This window comes from Polypterus senegalus, chromosome 16 (genome assembly GCF_016835505.1).
Source record: "Polypterus senegalus isolate Bchr_013 chromosome 16, ASM1683550v1, whole genome shotgun sequence".
NCBI classification, from domain to species: Eukaryota; Metazoa; Chordata; class Cladistia; order Polypteriformes; family Polypteridae; genus Polypterus; species Polypterus senegalus.
Window position 1 is genome coordinate 1,057,914 of NC_053169.1, and position 13,551 is coordinate 1,071,464.

At 37.2% G+C, this 13,551-nt stretch overlaps 1 protein-coding gene across 4 annotated transcripts in view; it reads right to left on the bottom strand.

The window, feature by feature from the left end:
* Positions 1-13,551, bottom strand: part of LOC120516935 (protein spire homolog 1-like) — a 91,073-nt gene that overhangs the window by 25,580 nt on the left and 51,942 nt on the right. For all 4 annotated transcript variants that reach the window (XM_039738955.1, XM_039738954.1, XM_039738957.1 and 1 more), the window contains exons 5-8: positions 5,668-5,742; positions 3,434-3,598; positions 2,315-2,401; positions 955-1,084 (exon numbers count right to left, since the gene is read on the bottom strand). In XM_039738955.1, coding sequence (XP_039594889.1) covers positions 955-1,084; positions 2,315-2,401; positions 3,434-3,598; positions 5,668-5,742 — 457 coding nt within the window. The remainder of the gene's footprint in view (positions 1-954; positions 1,085-2,314; positions 2,402-3,433; positions 3,599-5,667; positions 5,743-13,551) is intronic.

The following is a 13,551-nucleotide window of genomic DNA, read 5'->3' on the forward strand; positions in this document are numbered from 1 at the left end:
TTCTGAATTTTTAAATTTGTATTTTTTTATTCAGTGTGTAACTTCTAGTATGATGGGAGTATTAAGATTAAAAAGCCATCTAAACAATCTGAAGTAAACTTTGCTCATTACAATTTGCTTTAAACAAAAACATGTTGTACAAAACCTGATCCCTAAACCGCCCCCCCCCCATGGCCAAAACTGAGAAATACTGGTCTAAAAGAGAGGTTAATGAGCACAATCTCAGCCAGGAGGAGATCTGGATGTCAAATAAATACAATATTCTGGAAATAAAAGTTTGGCACAGTAGTGCAATTGATACTACTGTTGCCTCACAGGCCCCAAATTCTGGGTTTCCATACTGGTTGTTATTTGCATTGGTTAGCATTGAGGTACTCTGGCACCAAAACCCCACCTAGAAGTCTTAAAGTATCCTGGTTAGGTTGAGAGGTCTTGTGTAAGTGCTCCCTGTGTTTCCTACCTTATGCTCTGTGCTGTTGCAGAGATAGGCTCTGGATTTAGTGGGTTTGATAATCTTATAATAATATACTGTATATAATGTTTTCCTTATCGGAAAAGAAATCACGAATGATTTAGTCATAGAATAAAATCTCTGCTTTCTTTTTCTAGGTTAGAAATAAGCATTAAGAACCACAACACAAAACTCTGAAGGTAGTAATTTTCAGATTTTGCTTAAGAATGAAAATCTGAGTGGCGGCATTCAAAGTGAATTCATGTGAGTAAAAACAGTTACCTGTGAAATTTGAGATGTGTCATTTAACCATTAGCTCACTTTCTACTGTAGGCAAGGCAAAAACATTATAGCCAGGATAATAATATCAACCATAAATTTACTTCCTAAAATTGGGAAAAGTGATTTAAGAATAAAAGTAGAGGACATTAAAAATATGAAAGCAAAGTGTATAAGTTTAATACCTAAGAACTCTTTGGATTTTTTTTTTGCTTGTAACTTACCAAATCTGCTCCTTCTAATCTCATCAGGAGAAACAGGACGCAATTTCCTCTCTGACTTTATTTCTTCTAGAATCTTCTCATGCAAACTCCGGGGTCGAGGAGGAGTAGGTTTCAGCTTTCTTGCAGCAACCTGAGCAACAAATCATAAATGAATTTTTTTTGTCATATTTTCCAGTGATAGGCAGCTTGGTGACACAATGGACAGTATTGCTGCTTCACAGCACCATTAATTGGAGTTTAATTCTCAGTGTGGTCACTGTGTGAATCTGGCATGTTTAAACCCACAATACTGTAGCTCTCTCCCGAAATCCAATGAATTGCTGTTAGGATATTTAGATTTGTCAGATATGAACGTGCATTACAGTGGACTCCGGTCTCATCCAGGGCTGGTCCATGTCTCGTTTCTGACGGTTAATGTATAGGTCAACTTTAACAAATAGAGTGCATTTTCATTCTATTTTTTAATGAATTTGAATGTATTTTTTTCCTACAGTTTCTCTGAATCACAGTGCTGTATCTTTCAAGACTTTATCACAGTCATGCCAGTAATCTGGAGTGTAATGTCACTACAGCCATTCAGTTTTCTATACACGAGCTTGAATATGTGGAAAAAATGTCAGCTTTTATCATCTTTGTGATCTTAATAACATTCTTATCCTAACTTGGCTGTGACTCCATCTCTGATGTTTGTTTCCTTTTTCAATGTTTGCATCCTTTTGTTATGTTAATTGTTGTTATTAAATGCGAATATATTGCTTTTTTGGAATGTACATATTTATTTGAAATCTTTCTATCCGCTAATAGATTTTCCTTGTTTTGTAATGATTCATGTAAATGTTGGCCATTCAGCTATTATTATTATTATTTATTCAACATTTAACAGAATTATCGTTTTCTTCATTTGGGCTGGTTAGTAGTTCTTCTATTTGCAGTAATTGTTATGGTAAAAGCAAATAGGCTCTTACTATTTTTAGGAAACTGTTATCTTTTGCAAAATCTCCCTTTATATTAAACTTGGGGATCATATACATAAACCTTTGGGATGTCTCTCTTTAGATAGGAACTGGGACTCAGGGCAGCAGAAATGCCTGGCACCCTTAAAGGGAGCTCTAGGAGGGTAGCCTCTGTAGACTCTGACAACATGTTTTCAGAACATACCTGGATGTTAGGCATGTGTCAGTTTTTAAAAATTGTCTTCTAGTAATATGGCCGGGAGCTTGGGAATCTGAATGATGGATGTTGGCAAGAGCTTGACTGGCAAGATGAAGTGAGGCCAGAGATAATAAACAGTACAGAATGTACGCCAGCTCACAAACTGAAATACATTTCAAAATCCAAAGCTGAAAGTCAGCACACTTACTGGATTCAGTGGTGGACGTGATCGAATAAAGTCCAAAATTACTTCATGGGCACTCTTTTTTAACTTTGGAGGAATATCCCCATTGACCTGTAATAGAATGAAAATAAAAAGATAACTGTATTTGTATTTTACAAAGAACAACTTGATTTATTGAGCATTATTTGGTTGATTTTGTAGTACGAGTTAATCCCATAACAATACAGTGTGTAAAGAAAGCTGAAACTAAACCTTGCATTTTTGATAATGTGTTATGTGAAAAAGATCATTCCTGTAAATGAGTCATATTTACAGATGGATTCCTGACTATAAAAGAAAAAAATAGACAGGAGGGTTATGATCAACCAAACCATCTTTGTGTGAAAAGAGAGAATCATCAATAAAATATTTTGCAGGTGGCATGATAAACAGAAATTGTACCTTGAAACACATAAGGGTCAATCATTCAAGCATTTAAAAAAAAAAAAGGATTCTTGCTCACCAAGAAAATTTTTTACAATTCTTTTAGAAGAAATTCTTTCCTTTACTTTTAAGTAACAAACATACTGTCCAATTGCAACCTGAAGTTGTTAACTAATCTTAACGCATCATCAATTAATATATGCGGTGTTGAATGTGAAACATAGCACACCAACAAGGAAAGGTTTGTTATCCAGTCATGGATGATAATAAGTTCTTGGAGCTGCCCTTTACACCTTTGACCCCCAATGACATGTGCAGCATAACTCGGGATGTCACCCACAGCAACAGCTACAACAATCCTACACAAAATGGGATTGTTGAAAAATATAAAATATTTTTTTGGGCTCTTAAAACAAGAGAATTCTAGAAAATTAGTAATAGATATGAATACCAAGGGTAAAAACACTAAGAATAAAACCAAAAAATATATAAACAATTAGTGAATAATAAAATTCAAAAGCAAATCATGGCATATGTTCAGTCTCCTATGCTTAAGCGTTTATGCCATATTAACTACTTATTGCCTGTAGTACTTATTTTAATTTGGGCCATAGAGTAAAAAGTGTCCTGTCAAACAGGACTGATGTAAATATGGAGAAAGGAGCGTGAACCCAGTCGGATACAGCCCACCTCCCACTACGCTCCCCAGCCTTTACTCACCATAACTTTGCGCAGAGTATATCGTTTAGACCGGATATCATCCATTAGCATTTCATACGGAGTAAGCTCGAATTCGATGGGAAGAGGGTTGTACTGCCGTTCTTGCACCTTTTTCAGCTTTACACCGTCGCGTAAATCCCTCATTACCTGTACCCATAAACGTGCCTGTGAAGCAATGAAGACAACAGAAGAAGTCATTTTTTTATGTCTTAAAAAAAGTAGACTTCATAATGATAGGGCAAGTTGATGTTAAATATGAATGTGGGTTTATTCTCAAAGCTCTCTTATGGCACTGCAGAATTGTATGGGAGCTTAAGCCTATCCTGGTAGAGCCAGATGCAAGAAATCAGTGCTGGTTGGGATTGTCATCCCAAACATTCACTCAATGCTTACTCTCATTACGGTTTGGGAGCCCCCAGCCAAACATAAGACCCAAAGTGGTTGGTTATGTAGTATTTATACACAAGTTAAATTCTAAATTGGGGTTTTTATAGCCAAACAATTAATTTTTGATAGTATTTTATGTTTTGTTTTCTATTTCCAAAGTTTTTTTTTGTTGTTACATCTTCTTTTTTGTTTTGTTCACCCAAAGCCACCTTGTTTTCCGTCACGTGATCATGATGACAACCAGTGATAACATCACAGGATTTGATGATATAAATATTATGGAAATCACACTCTGCCTTATTCTTTGGTGGATATAACAACGTCTCAAAAGACTTAGCAGTAGTTAGCTGGTTTTTGTATTTTATTGTTATGTTTGTTGTTTTTGAGTTATTACATGGCAATTTTTTTATGTACTTTCTATTATGTATATAATTATGTTCAGTTTCTCCAACTATTCTGCTGTTCCTTGTGGGTAAAGCACTAGGAGGTAGGGCTACCCTGATGTCACCACTGCTCAGCCCTGCCTCCATCTCTGGCCCTAAAAGTAAGTTGAGAAGGCTTAGGAACAGGAGATCATTTGTTTGCTGTGAGGTTCACGATTATTACTATTTGTTGTGATATCTGGTTTTCTGATTATTCTTGCTCTGTCTTAAGGATTCTGTTTATTGGATTTTGTCTTGAGGACCTGTTTGTTTAGGATTGCATTCAGTAGGAACTCCTGTAGCTCATTTTGCTCTATTGAGTTTTTCTTTGTATTTTCATTAAATAAATCCTTGATTTATAAATATTCTATTTGCCCTTTAGATATAAGCTAACAGCTTACAGTCCTCACTCCTGAGTTCAAGTGAGCCTCTGCAGGGCAGACCAGTTACTTGTTGATTTTTGGTGACCTCGCACCCATTTTGCCATTGTTGAACTCTTAATTCATAGGAATTTTCCCAAGAGGACCCTAAATGTTTAAATTCTGTGTTTTAGTTTAAATTTTGACCTTCACACCTGTCAGTTCTGTTTGATCTCCTGGTTTGGACCCTTCATTTTCCTTCACTGCATTTTTCATGTACTTGTCTCCCAGTTGTTTGCAATAAGCCTAAAGCACATTAATGTGTCCTTAACAGGTCTGCCAAGTTTAATGGGTAGAAGTGATATCCATTTGATTACACTGCGCGTTCTACTTTGTGCTTTTACTTTATCGTCCTCCTTTTTTTTCTTTTAATAAAATGTTTCTGACATACTGAAATTCTTCTTAGAAGTTTTATTCTGGTGTAGAACATCACCTTGGAGGCAACATCTTGTGTATTGTGCACACATTTCATTGTCTTTGTAGTGCTTACAAACATTTAAGTTGGTAAAACAAAGATGTAGATAGGAGTACTATATATTATATATTCCAGTCATGAGTTCATTTGTTGGACTAATGTTTATCCTTACAAGGTCACAGGGAGCTGAAATATATTATAATATACATTATATTATTTTACTCCACACTGGCAGTGATGCTGATTGACCTGGGAATCTAAGATCCTGGGATTTGTGAAGCAGCAACACTCACAACATTGCCAGCCTATTTTATTGTGTTACTGTGTTACCTTTTTGCATGAGTCACATGCAGAAAGCTGCTCATCTTAGTAATCATCAAATATTTCATTTACATAATGTGAGCCTCATGCTTCCTCCTCAGTTTGTAAGACACTAAATAGGTAGAAACATTTGTCTTACTGTGTGTTAGTTGTGATTTGGTCTGGCTTAAAAAGAATGCACAACAGGACATTATAACTGTACTCTAAATTTTAGCAATCCCAGTTGGGCCTTTCCATGAATTAAAAGGTTTAAGCCATTGAAGTGCTTACCCAATCAGCATTTTGTAACTCATTCAAGTCCTTGCTGGGTTCACTTGAGGTATTCCTTTCCATCTTCCTTAAATTCTGGAAAAACAAACAATTATTAATTTAACTAAGGTAAGGTAATTAAGGTTTTTTGTTTTTAATCATATATTTCTGCATTGACTAAACGAAGGCGATCACAGTGCTCGTCAAGTAACACTTTGTTGTAACCTACCTAGTTCAGTTGCTGTGTAAATTCAGTGCAATTTGCTCATTACCATATAAATACAGTGTACAGTATCTGGAATAACTGTCTAGACAAATATACTGACAAAAAGAAAAAAATCCTTGTACCTAGAAACAGTGGTTCAGAATGCACAAAAGTCAATGTACAAAGCAGATGTCACATAATTAAAAAATGAAATCATAACTAAGGCAAAATTCAGTTTGAGGGACTTTTGGTGTAATGCTTTGGCCAGGTTTCTGTCCCTCACTTTTATTGTATATTCAGTTACTTGTTTACTTCGCTATTTTTCATAACTTATTGTGTGCTTTTGTTTATGACACTGTGTAATTACAGTGCCTTCGGAAAGTATTGAGAGCCTTTCACTTTTTCACATTTTGTTATGTCCTAGCCTTGTGCCAAGATTGTTTTTTTATTTATGTAAACATTTATATTAAATTTTCGTGTATCATGTTTGTAATCTTTTTTCCTGGTGTTTTAAATGTCTTTTTTCCTTTTATATTGAGCCCCCTTTATTCCCGACACTGCATGTCGACGGTTAAAACGGCCCCTACAAGAGCTAGCATTTAAAGGCTTAGCAGGCAGTAAGCCATCGGCTAAGGCAGTGGGATATTTTCTCTCTGTTTTTGGTTTCCTTTTTGCTCCCCTATCAGGTTCATTTTTCTGTTCGGATTTGTATCTTTTTGCTTTTCCTTGGGGTAAGTTTTCTCAATAAGAGATGCCTACTTTAGGCCTTTTTGTACAACACATCCATTATTGATTCAGTGTACTGTTCAGCTGGAACTCTGAGTATTTATAACTCTCCTCTGTCATTCTCTCCTCTATAATGGCATTTGATCTTAGAAAGTCATTGGCAGGCTGGAAGTCCACCACCACGCCATTTGCCTCGGTAATCTTTGATTCTAGGTGGTATACACTCCACCTCCTTATCACCATTGATAGTAAAGTCTACAATGAAGATGTAATCTAAAAAAGTCTGTGGATGACAAATATTGAAATCATTGGTGAAGAACTGGGATATCAAACTCAGATCCTGAAGGGCCACAGTGACTGTAGTTATTGTTCCAGGCAGTTTCTCCATTATGAACTAATTACTAATGCTAATAGAACATACTGTGCCGTCTTGATTTTAAATTACTTGCAATTACATTTTTCATTCCTTCTTTAACCAGCAGCAACCAATACCAAGACCCAAAGTGAGCCAACATTGACCAGACTAACTAAAATTCCATGCATTTTCAGTTCAATAGTTGTATCAATAAAATATCTGAAAGGAAACTGTTGAAAGTTTTTAGAAATATCAATCGGTTATCCACAAAGCATTTGGATGGTGATCTCAGAAAACAGCAAATCTTTGGAAAATCTTTTGAAATGTCAACACTGACAAGCCGTAGAATTAAATAATGGGTCACATTAACAGCTAAAAGGTTGAAAATTCTGCACCTCTGGGACTGTTTGAGACCCCTGATTTAGCTGGTAATCTGCTAGCTTGCTTTGATTTCCACTATTGTTTGGCTGCCAGTTAAGGGAAAAAAATGAAGCAAGTCAGTTATAATTAAGGAAAAGACAACGGTAACTGGTTACTAATGAAGGAAAGCAGCTAGAATGTAAACTGTAGCCCTATGGCTCTCTAGGATCGGAGTTTAATGCCCCAGTTGTACAGGATGAAGAGAAAGGGTGACAGGACATGATATGTCCATTATCTTTATGACCACCATTTTCATAATATCCTGATTATTCACCATAAATAAATTAAAACGTCCACTGAAACAAACACTGTCTGCATTTAGGGTATCACAATACTGGGAAGTTCAACTAACGGATAAAAGCAAAAAAGTATAAAAGGTACAAAAGGGGAGAATGGATTCTGTTTAAATGGTGTAGCAGATCCAGCCAATAGGAATACAGACATAACCGTTTATGGGAACACATCTGATGTTTACATACCCAGCATGCATTTAATTTAGTTGGTGGCATATGTAAATACAAAAGGTCAGCTCAGATATCGGCTAAAAAATGGCTTATTTTATGGCTATACTAATAAATATAAAATATATGGATGATTTAACTCTAGAAATAATAATTTCATAAAAAAAACAAATAGCATCCATAAATATAGTGAAGTTCCTTCTATCAAACAGATAATGTACAATATTGCAATTATACTATGTTATCACTAGATGGCATTGTACACATGAATGATACGAGTCCTTTTATTCATTCATTTTTTAAATACTGTAGACTGTTGGAAGGAGATCCAGGGTTACAGAAATTTCTATTGCGTTTAGGACAGGAGGTCAGTGGGTTAATGTGACACTCTTATAAATGATAGTAGTTACTTGTGCAATCATGTCAGACTATGCAAAGCATCCACCCTATGGGGCTGCTAGAAGTGAAAGACAGTGGACACTATTAATAGGGAAGTGGCCCCATAGACATGGTAAACGATTACAGGGCAGCCTGCCACCTGTTACGCAGGGCAGTAATCTGTGGAATGCCCGGCACTTTATAGGAAAGCTGGGGTCTGATGTTGCAGAGACACTTGGGGCCACAAGAGGGAGTGTTTGAATAGTCCCATGGGCTTCAAACCCAGTCCTCACCTTGGGTTATTCCTGGAAGCAGTTTTTACCTAGAGTTTAAAAGCTGAATTCAGAGAGACCTCGACTGAACTTGTCACTCTCATCACCCAATTGTAAGGATTGAATTAATGGGAAGAAAAAAACCCTGAGGAGGAATACAGAAAGAGTAAGCAGAAGCAGAACTACTGAAGAATCATTTAGTTAAGCAAGTGGGCCCACTGCCCTAGCTGATAGGCAGGTTGCAGCCTTGTGTAGGAAGACCCAGTATTCTATTCTACTGTTTATCACCAATTACTATGTGTTATTACCATTTTGTTATAAGAAACCCTTTCCTTTTATATACCTTGAGCTCCTTGGCTTTATTTGGGTTTAGAGACTGCCTAATAGCAAAAGCAATTTTCCACTTTAATTGTCTCAACACAGGGTTGCAAGGAGCTGGAGCCTATCCAGCCAGTCCAAAGGATACACATACAGTATGTCCAAAACCATTTATACCAGAGCAGTTTAATGGTTCCAGTTAACCAAACCTGCATGCCTTTGGGTTATGGGAGGACCCAGAGAGCCTCAACAAAATTCATGTAGTCACAGGAAGATTATGCAAACTCCACACAAACAAATACCAGGCTGGGACCTGGCAGCTGTAGGTGCTGGGCCACCATGCTGCCCAATATCCACTTTACATTATACAAAAAACATTAAAACATTCCAAGTTAGAAAAGTTAATGGAGACCATATAGTCCATCAAGTTCGATGGGTTAGCTAATGTCTAAGGTCGTCCCAATAGCTCATCGGAGCACTTCATAAAAAATCGCCAAAAAAAATGAAACGACAAAGGTCACTGCAGCAGGGACTAATTAAGATATGTGTATATAAGTTTAACACTTTGGGAAGCATGAGTGTCATTCAGTGGGGTAGTAGGAAGCAAGTAACATGACCACTGTCTCCTAAAACCTCCAAGAACTTCATTCCAAACAGCTGTTCAGAGAATACAGCAAAGCTTCCAGTGAACATACCGAGGCTGGAAGGCTGTTCTTGCTCTTAAGAGTGACAAAGGAGAACTGGCAAGCGAAGGAGAAACAATGAACACTTTTATTAAATGTCCTGAAAAACGTATGAAGTATGGATTTGTGGACACTCAAGAAGATAATAGTTCTAAGGAAGCATTATTGATGATTAGCATTTTAATGAAGGCCTTGTTTTTATCAAACTTTAGAGATATTGATGCTGGTTCACCAAGTCCACATACCTCAATATCCAGGACCTTCAGTATTTTATGGACTGCCTTAGACCATTGTCACCCTACACGACTCCAAGTCACAGAGCAGGTCACATTTAATAACAGCAGTTACTTTATCTTGATACCTTGAGGATGTCATATTATATGTCTAACAATTGCACAGGATGACAGATTACATGTTCTCTTCATGACTTTTTAGCACAGTTTTAAAATATCCTGTTGTGGTGCTAGAGGATTAAAAGGTAGACCTAATTTGGAAGATCATCAAAGTAGACAAGCAAGCAAGCAAGATGGAGAACAATCAGATGGCTACCCTTCCTGTTTCTGTCAACGTTTTCCTTAGAAAACAGGAAAGAAAGAAAGAAAGAAAGAAAGAAAGAAAGAAATGTAAAACCTGTGCAAACCCATAGACAACAGGGTTGTATGTGCTGAGCCTCTCAGCTCACACTAAAATAAGTCTGTCCCAGTGACGAACAACAAAATAACCCTGGTTTGAATCTGTCATAGCTCACTGCAGAGTGCTATGACTGAGTAGCTACAATGTCACACTACACACCTGGCTTTCACCAACTTTATATAAGATTATGTAAATGAAGGCTACAACAAAAAATTGTTAGAAAAGCTGTGTAGTGTGATGAGGGCTTAAAACTGGGCAGCTAAACATAAGCTGAATCGCCACCTCCTCAGTTCTACCTGGTTGCTGTAGGAGTCAACATCACAATACCCTGATACATGTCAAGCCCATGTTTCTTATTATGTGTCCATAATACAATGAAATTCTTACTAGAGTACCTCCCACAGACTAGTAAAAATAGCAGTACAATACAAACAAACAGTCAATGCAGTACAGCACATTAAATTGAACATCGGACAACAGATCTGAGTAACACAAATGCCCATTCACACTGCAGAACAGTACTAGTAGCTGTTGAGAAGCCTTGTGACCTGTGGATAAAAACATGTCTCTGAATCAAATTGTACGAATGCTAACAGTCCTGACAAGTGACTTAGCAGGATGGCGGAGGTCTTTAATTATACGGTTTTCTGTTCTATGGTTGAGCTTTAATTACGAGTCCTATGCCAGTGATATTCTGACCTATTTCCACCACCATCTGTAGTACCCTGCAGCCCTGGGCTGAGCAGGTGCCTAACCAGGATGTAAAGTGGCCAATGAGGGAAGACTCGTTTGTGCAACCGTACAAGATGGAGAGCATACAGTTAATTTGGAAAGTGTTCAGACCTCTTTATTTTCCACATTTTATTGTTATAGATTTCATTTGAAATGGAAACATTTGCTGTTGTTGTGAATCAGTCCTTATTCAGTAATGACAAATAATTACAAAGTGAAAACATTCTTAGAAAGATATACAAATTTATTAAAATCAAAAACTGAAATTTCTTATGTGTCTGTTCAGAAGGGACTCGGCACTCTCCACTATAGGATGCCAGTGTGGTGGATGTTATGCTAAAATCAATTTGTACTAGGGTCTATCAGTTAGGAAATCCAAATGTCCAGTATCTGGAAGTGGCACAAAGTCTAAAGTTTATGAGTTTGGTGGCCAGGCTTGATGGCACATCCATGTTAAATGCTGAGCTGTCATTTATAAACAGGACTCTGGCATAGCAGTTTTTATTAAGCAAGTGTGCCAGAATGTGAAAAAAGTGTAAGGGAGAAGGGGGTATTGTGCGGCAATAAACAAAATGGAGGAAATCCAGGAATCAGACTTGCTGAAGGTTACACCAGTCATCACCCTGAGCAAAACTTCTCCTGAGATCAATCACCCCCTCCTTCATTTTAAAGATCTAAAATGTCATACTGCTATACAAATGATCTGCATTTCTATACAAAAACAAAACACTTCACAGGTCACACAAGAATAAATATAAAGTAATGAAAGGAAATTACTAGGAGATTCAAATTTGAGAAAAAGTTACAGGGCAATGCCAAGACACATCATAATATCAAAGTAAAAAGTCACTCAGCAACTCAGCAGAGTGCAATCAGTCAATATGGTCAATACCAAAGAGAAGCGTTAAAACAATTTAGTATCGGTGTAGGAGATCTAAAAGACATCTTTTCTTGCTAGAGTTTAAATAATTTGATCAATCAGGAGACTCAGTGAGTGAAAGATCCATAGAGTAGAACCACAAAGCTAAATTAGCTTTAACTGAGATTTGCGCAACAATATTTTTGGATAATGAGCAGGCTGATACGTCTCACGGGTATTTACTGGTAAGCTATGCGGTCAGGCTAGTTAAGGATGCATTGAAGTTGTTGTAATTTGTTGACACTTGGAGACCAACGAGAAGAAACCTATAAAGATGTGACAAAGCTTAGATTTAGACCCTAGTAATGGTGCATGAAATATGAAATGATGAAATAAAGAAGTTTCGACTGCAGCCGACATGTGAAGTTCAAACAACTTAGGCTGTGGTCTTTTGTGAGCTCAAGTCTAATGACGGTGGATGATGAAATATTTTGCCATAAGACAAAATTTAGCAGAAAAGCTACTTTTCATGGCCAACAGTTTTTTCCAAACCAGATGAATGATCTCCCTTTGGCTTTTCAAGCTACATCCAATTTTTTTTTTCATGTGTAGGCATCTTTTGAAAATGCACCTTTTCATTTAACATTTTTTAACTGCTTAGCATCTTTTCTGCAGAATAGCTGCTATTGTATTGACTAAGGGTTTATGGTGCCGATGTGCGTCTTAGTCTAGCTGCACTTGTAATTATATAGAAGTAGTGGTAGTATGACTCCCTCTCGCTCATTTTTTTTAAATCTATTTTCTGTTGTTTTTAATGTTTGCACCTCCTAATTAGACTTGTATGTAATATAACATGCTTTAAATAAATCCCCTTTGATAAAGGCATCTGCTAAATAAATAATAATTAACAATATAAATTAAACAAGATGCAGGGACTAAAAAAAAATAAACAGTTCCCATGACACCATATAAAGATGACTCTTCTTAATGTTTTTTTTTTTTTCCCCAAAATTAAACTTACAATTCCAAAACAAAAATGTTCCCAAGACACAAGCATGGCGCACTGAGGATGTCCTAAGGCATGTGACGGACCTGCCACAATCACAACTGAATCAAACACAAGGAACAGAAGCAGAATGAAATCTATGAGGCCCTCTGTGCGCCCACATGCTTAGTTCCTCAACAATGCGCCCTTTTGTTTCCGAACAGTGCAGATCTGTCTCAGCACATGTGCTTTCATATGGTTTCTGATGCTGAGGCCATGTGAGTGAAGTGAGTGCGTTGAAGTTTGATTGTAGTGCAATGTGAAGCACATTATACCTGAAGTTGTTGAATGCCTCATCAATTTCTAGTCGGTTGATTTCTGGGTTGGTTCCAGCCTTGTGCTTAACACTGCCAGGAAAGGCCTGACCCTCCTCAAGCCTGAACTTAATTAAGTGGGTCTGCTGCCGGATGTATGGAAGGCTAAATGTATTATTTCTTATAATTGTGGCATTATTTACACTGCCACCTATAGAACAGGTGGAAGGCAACTTTTCATTAAAATGGATGAAAGCTGCATATATACTCACTGAGTCATTTCGTAAAGACCACTATACTAATAGGTAGGGCCTCCTTTTGCTCTCAGAACACCCTCAGTTCTTCGTGGCATGAATTCCATAAGATGGTAGAAACATTTGAAGGGATACACATGGTTAGCAACAATACAGAAAGGCTGTTGCATTCAAACAATGACTGACTGGCTTGTACAGTTCCAAAGTGTGCTGAGAAAATATTTTCTACACCATAACACCACCAGCCCGGACTGTTTACCCAAGGCAGACTGGATGCATTGATTCATCCTGTTGACCCTACCATCTGTGT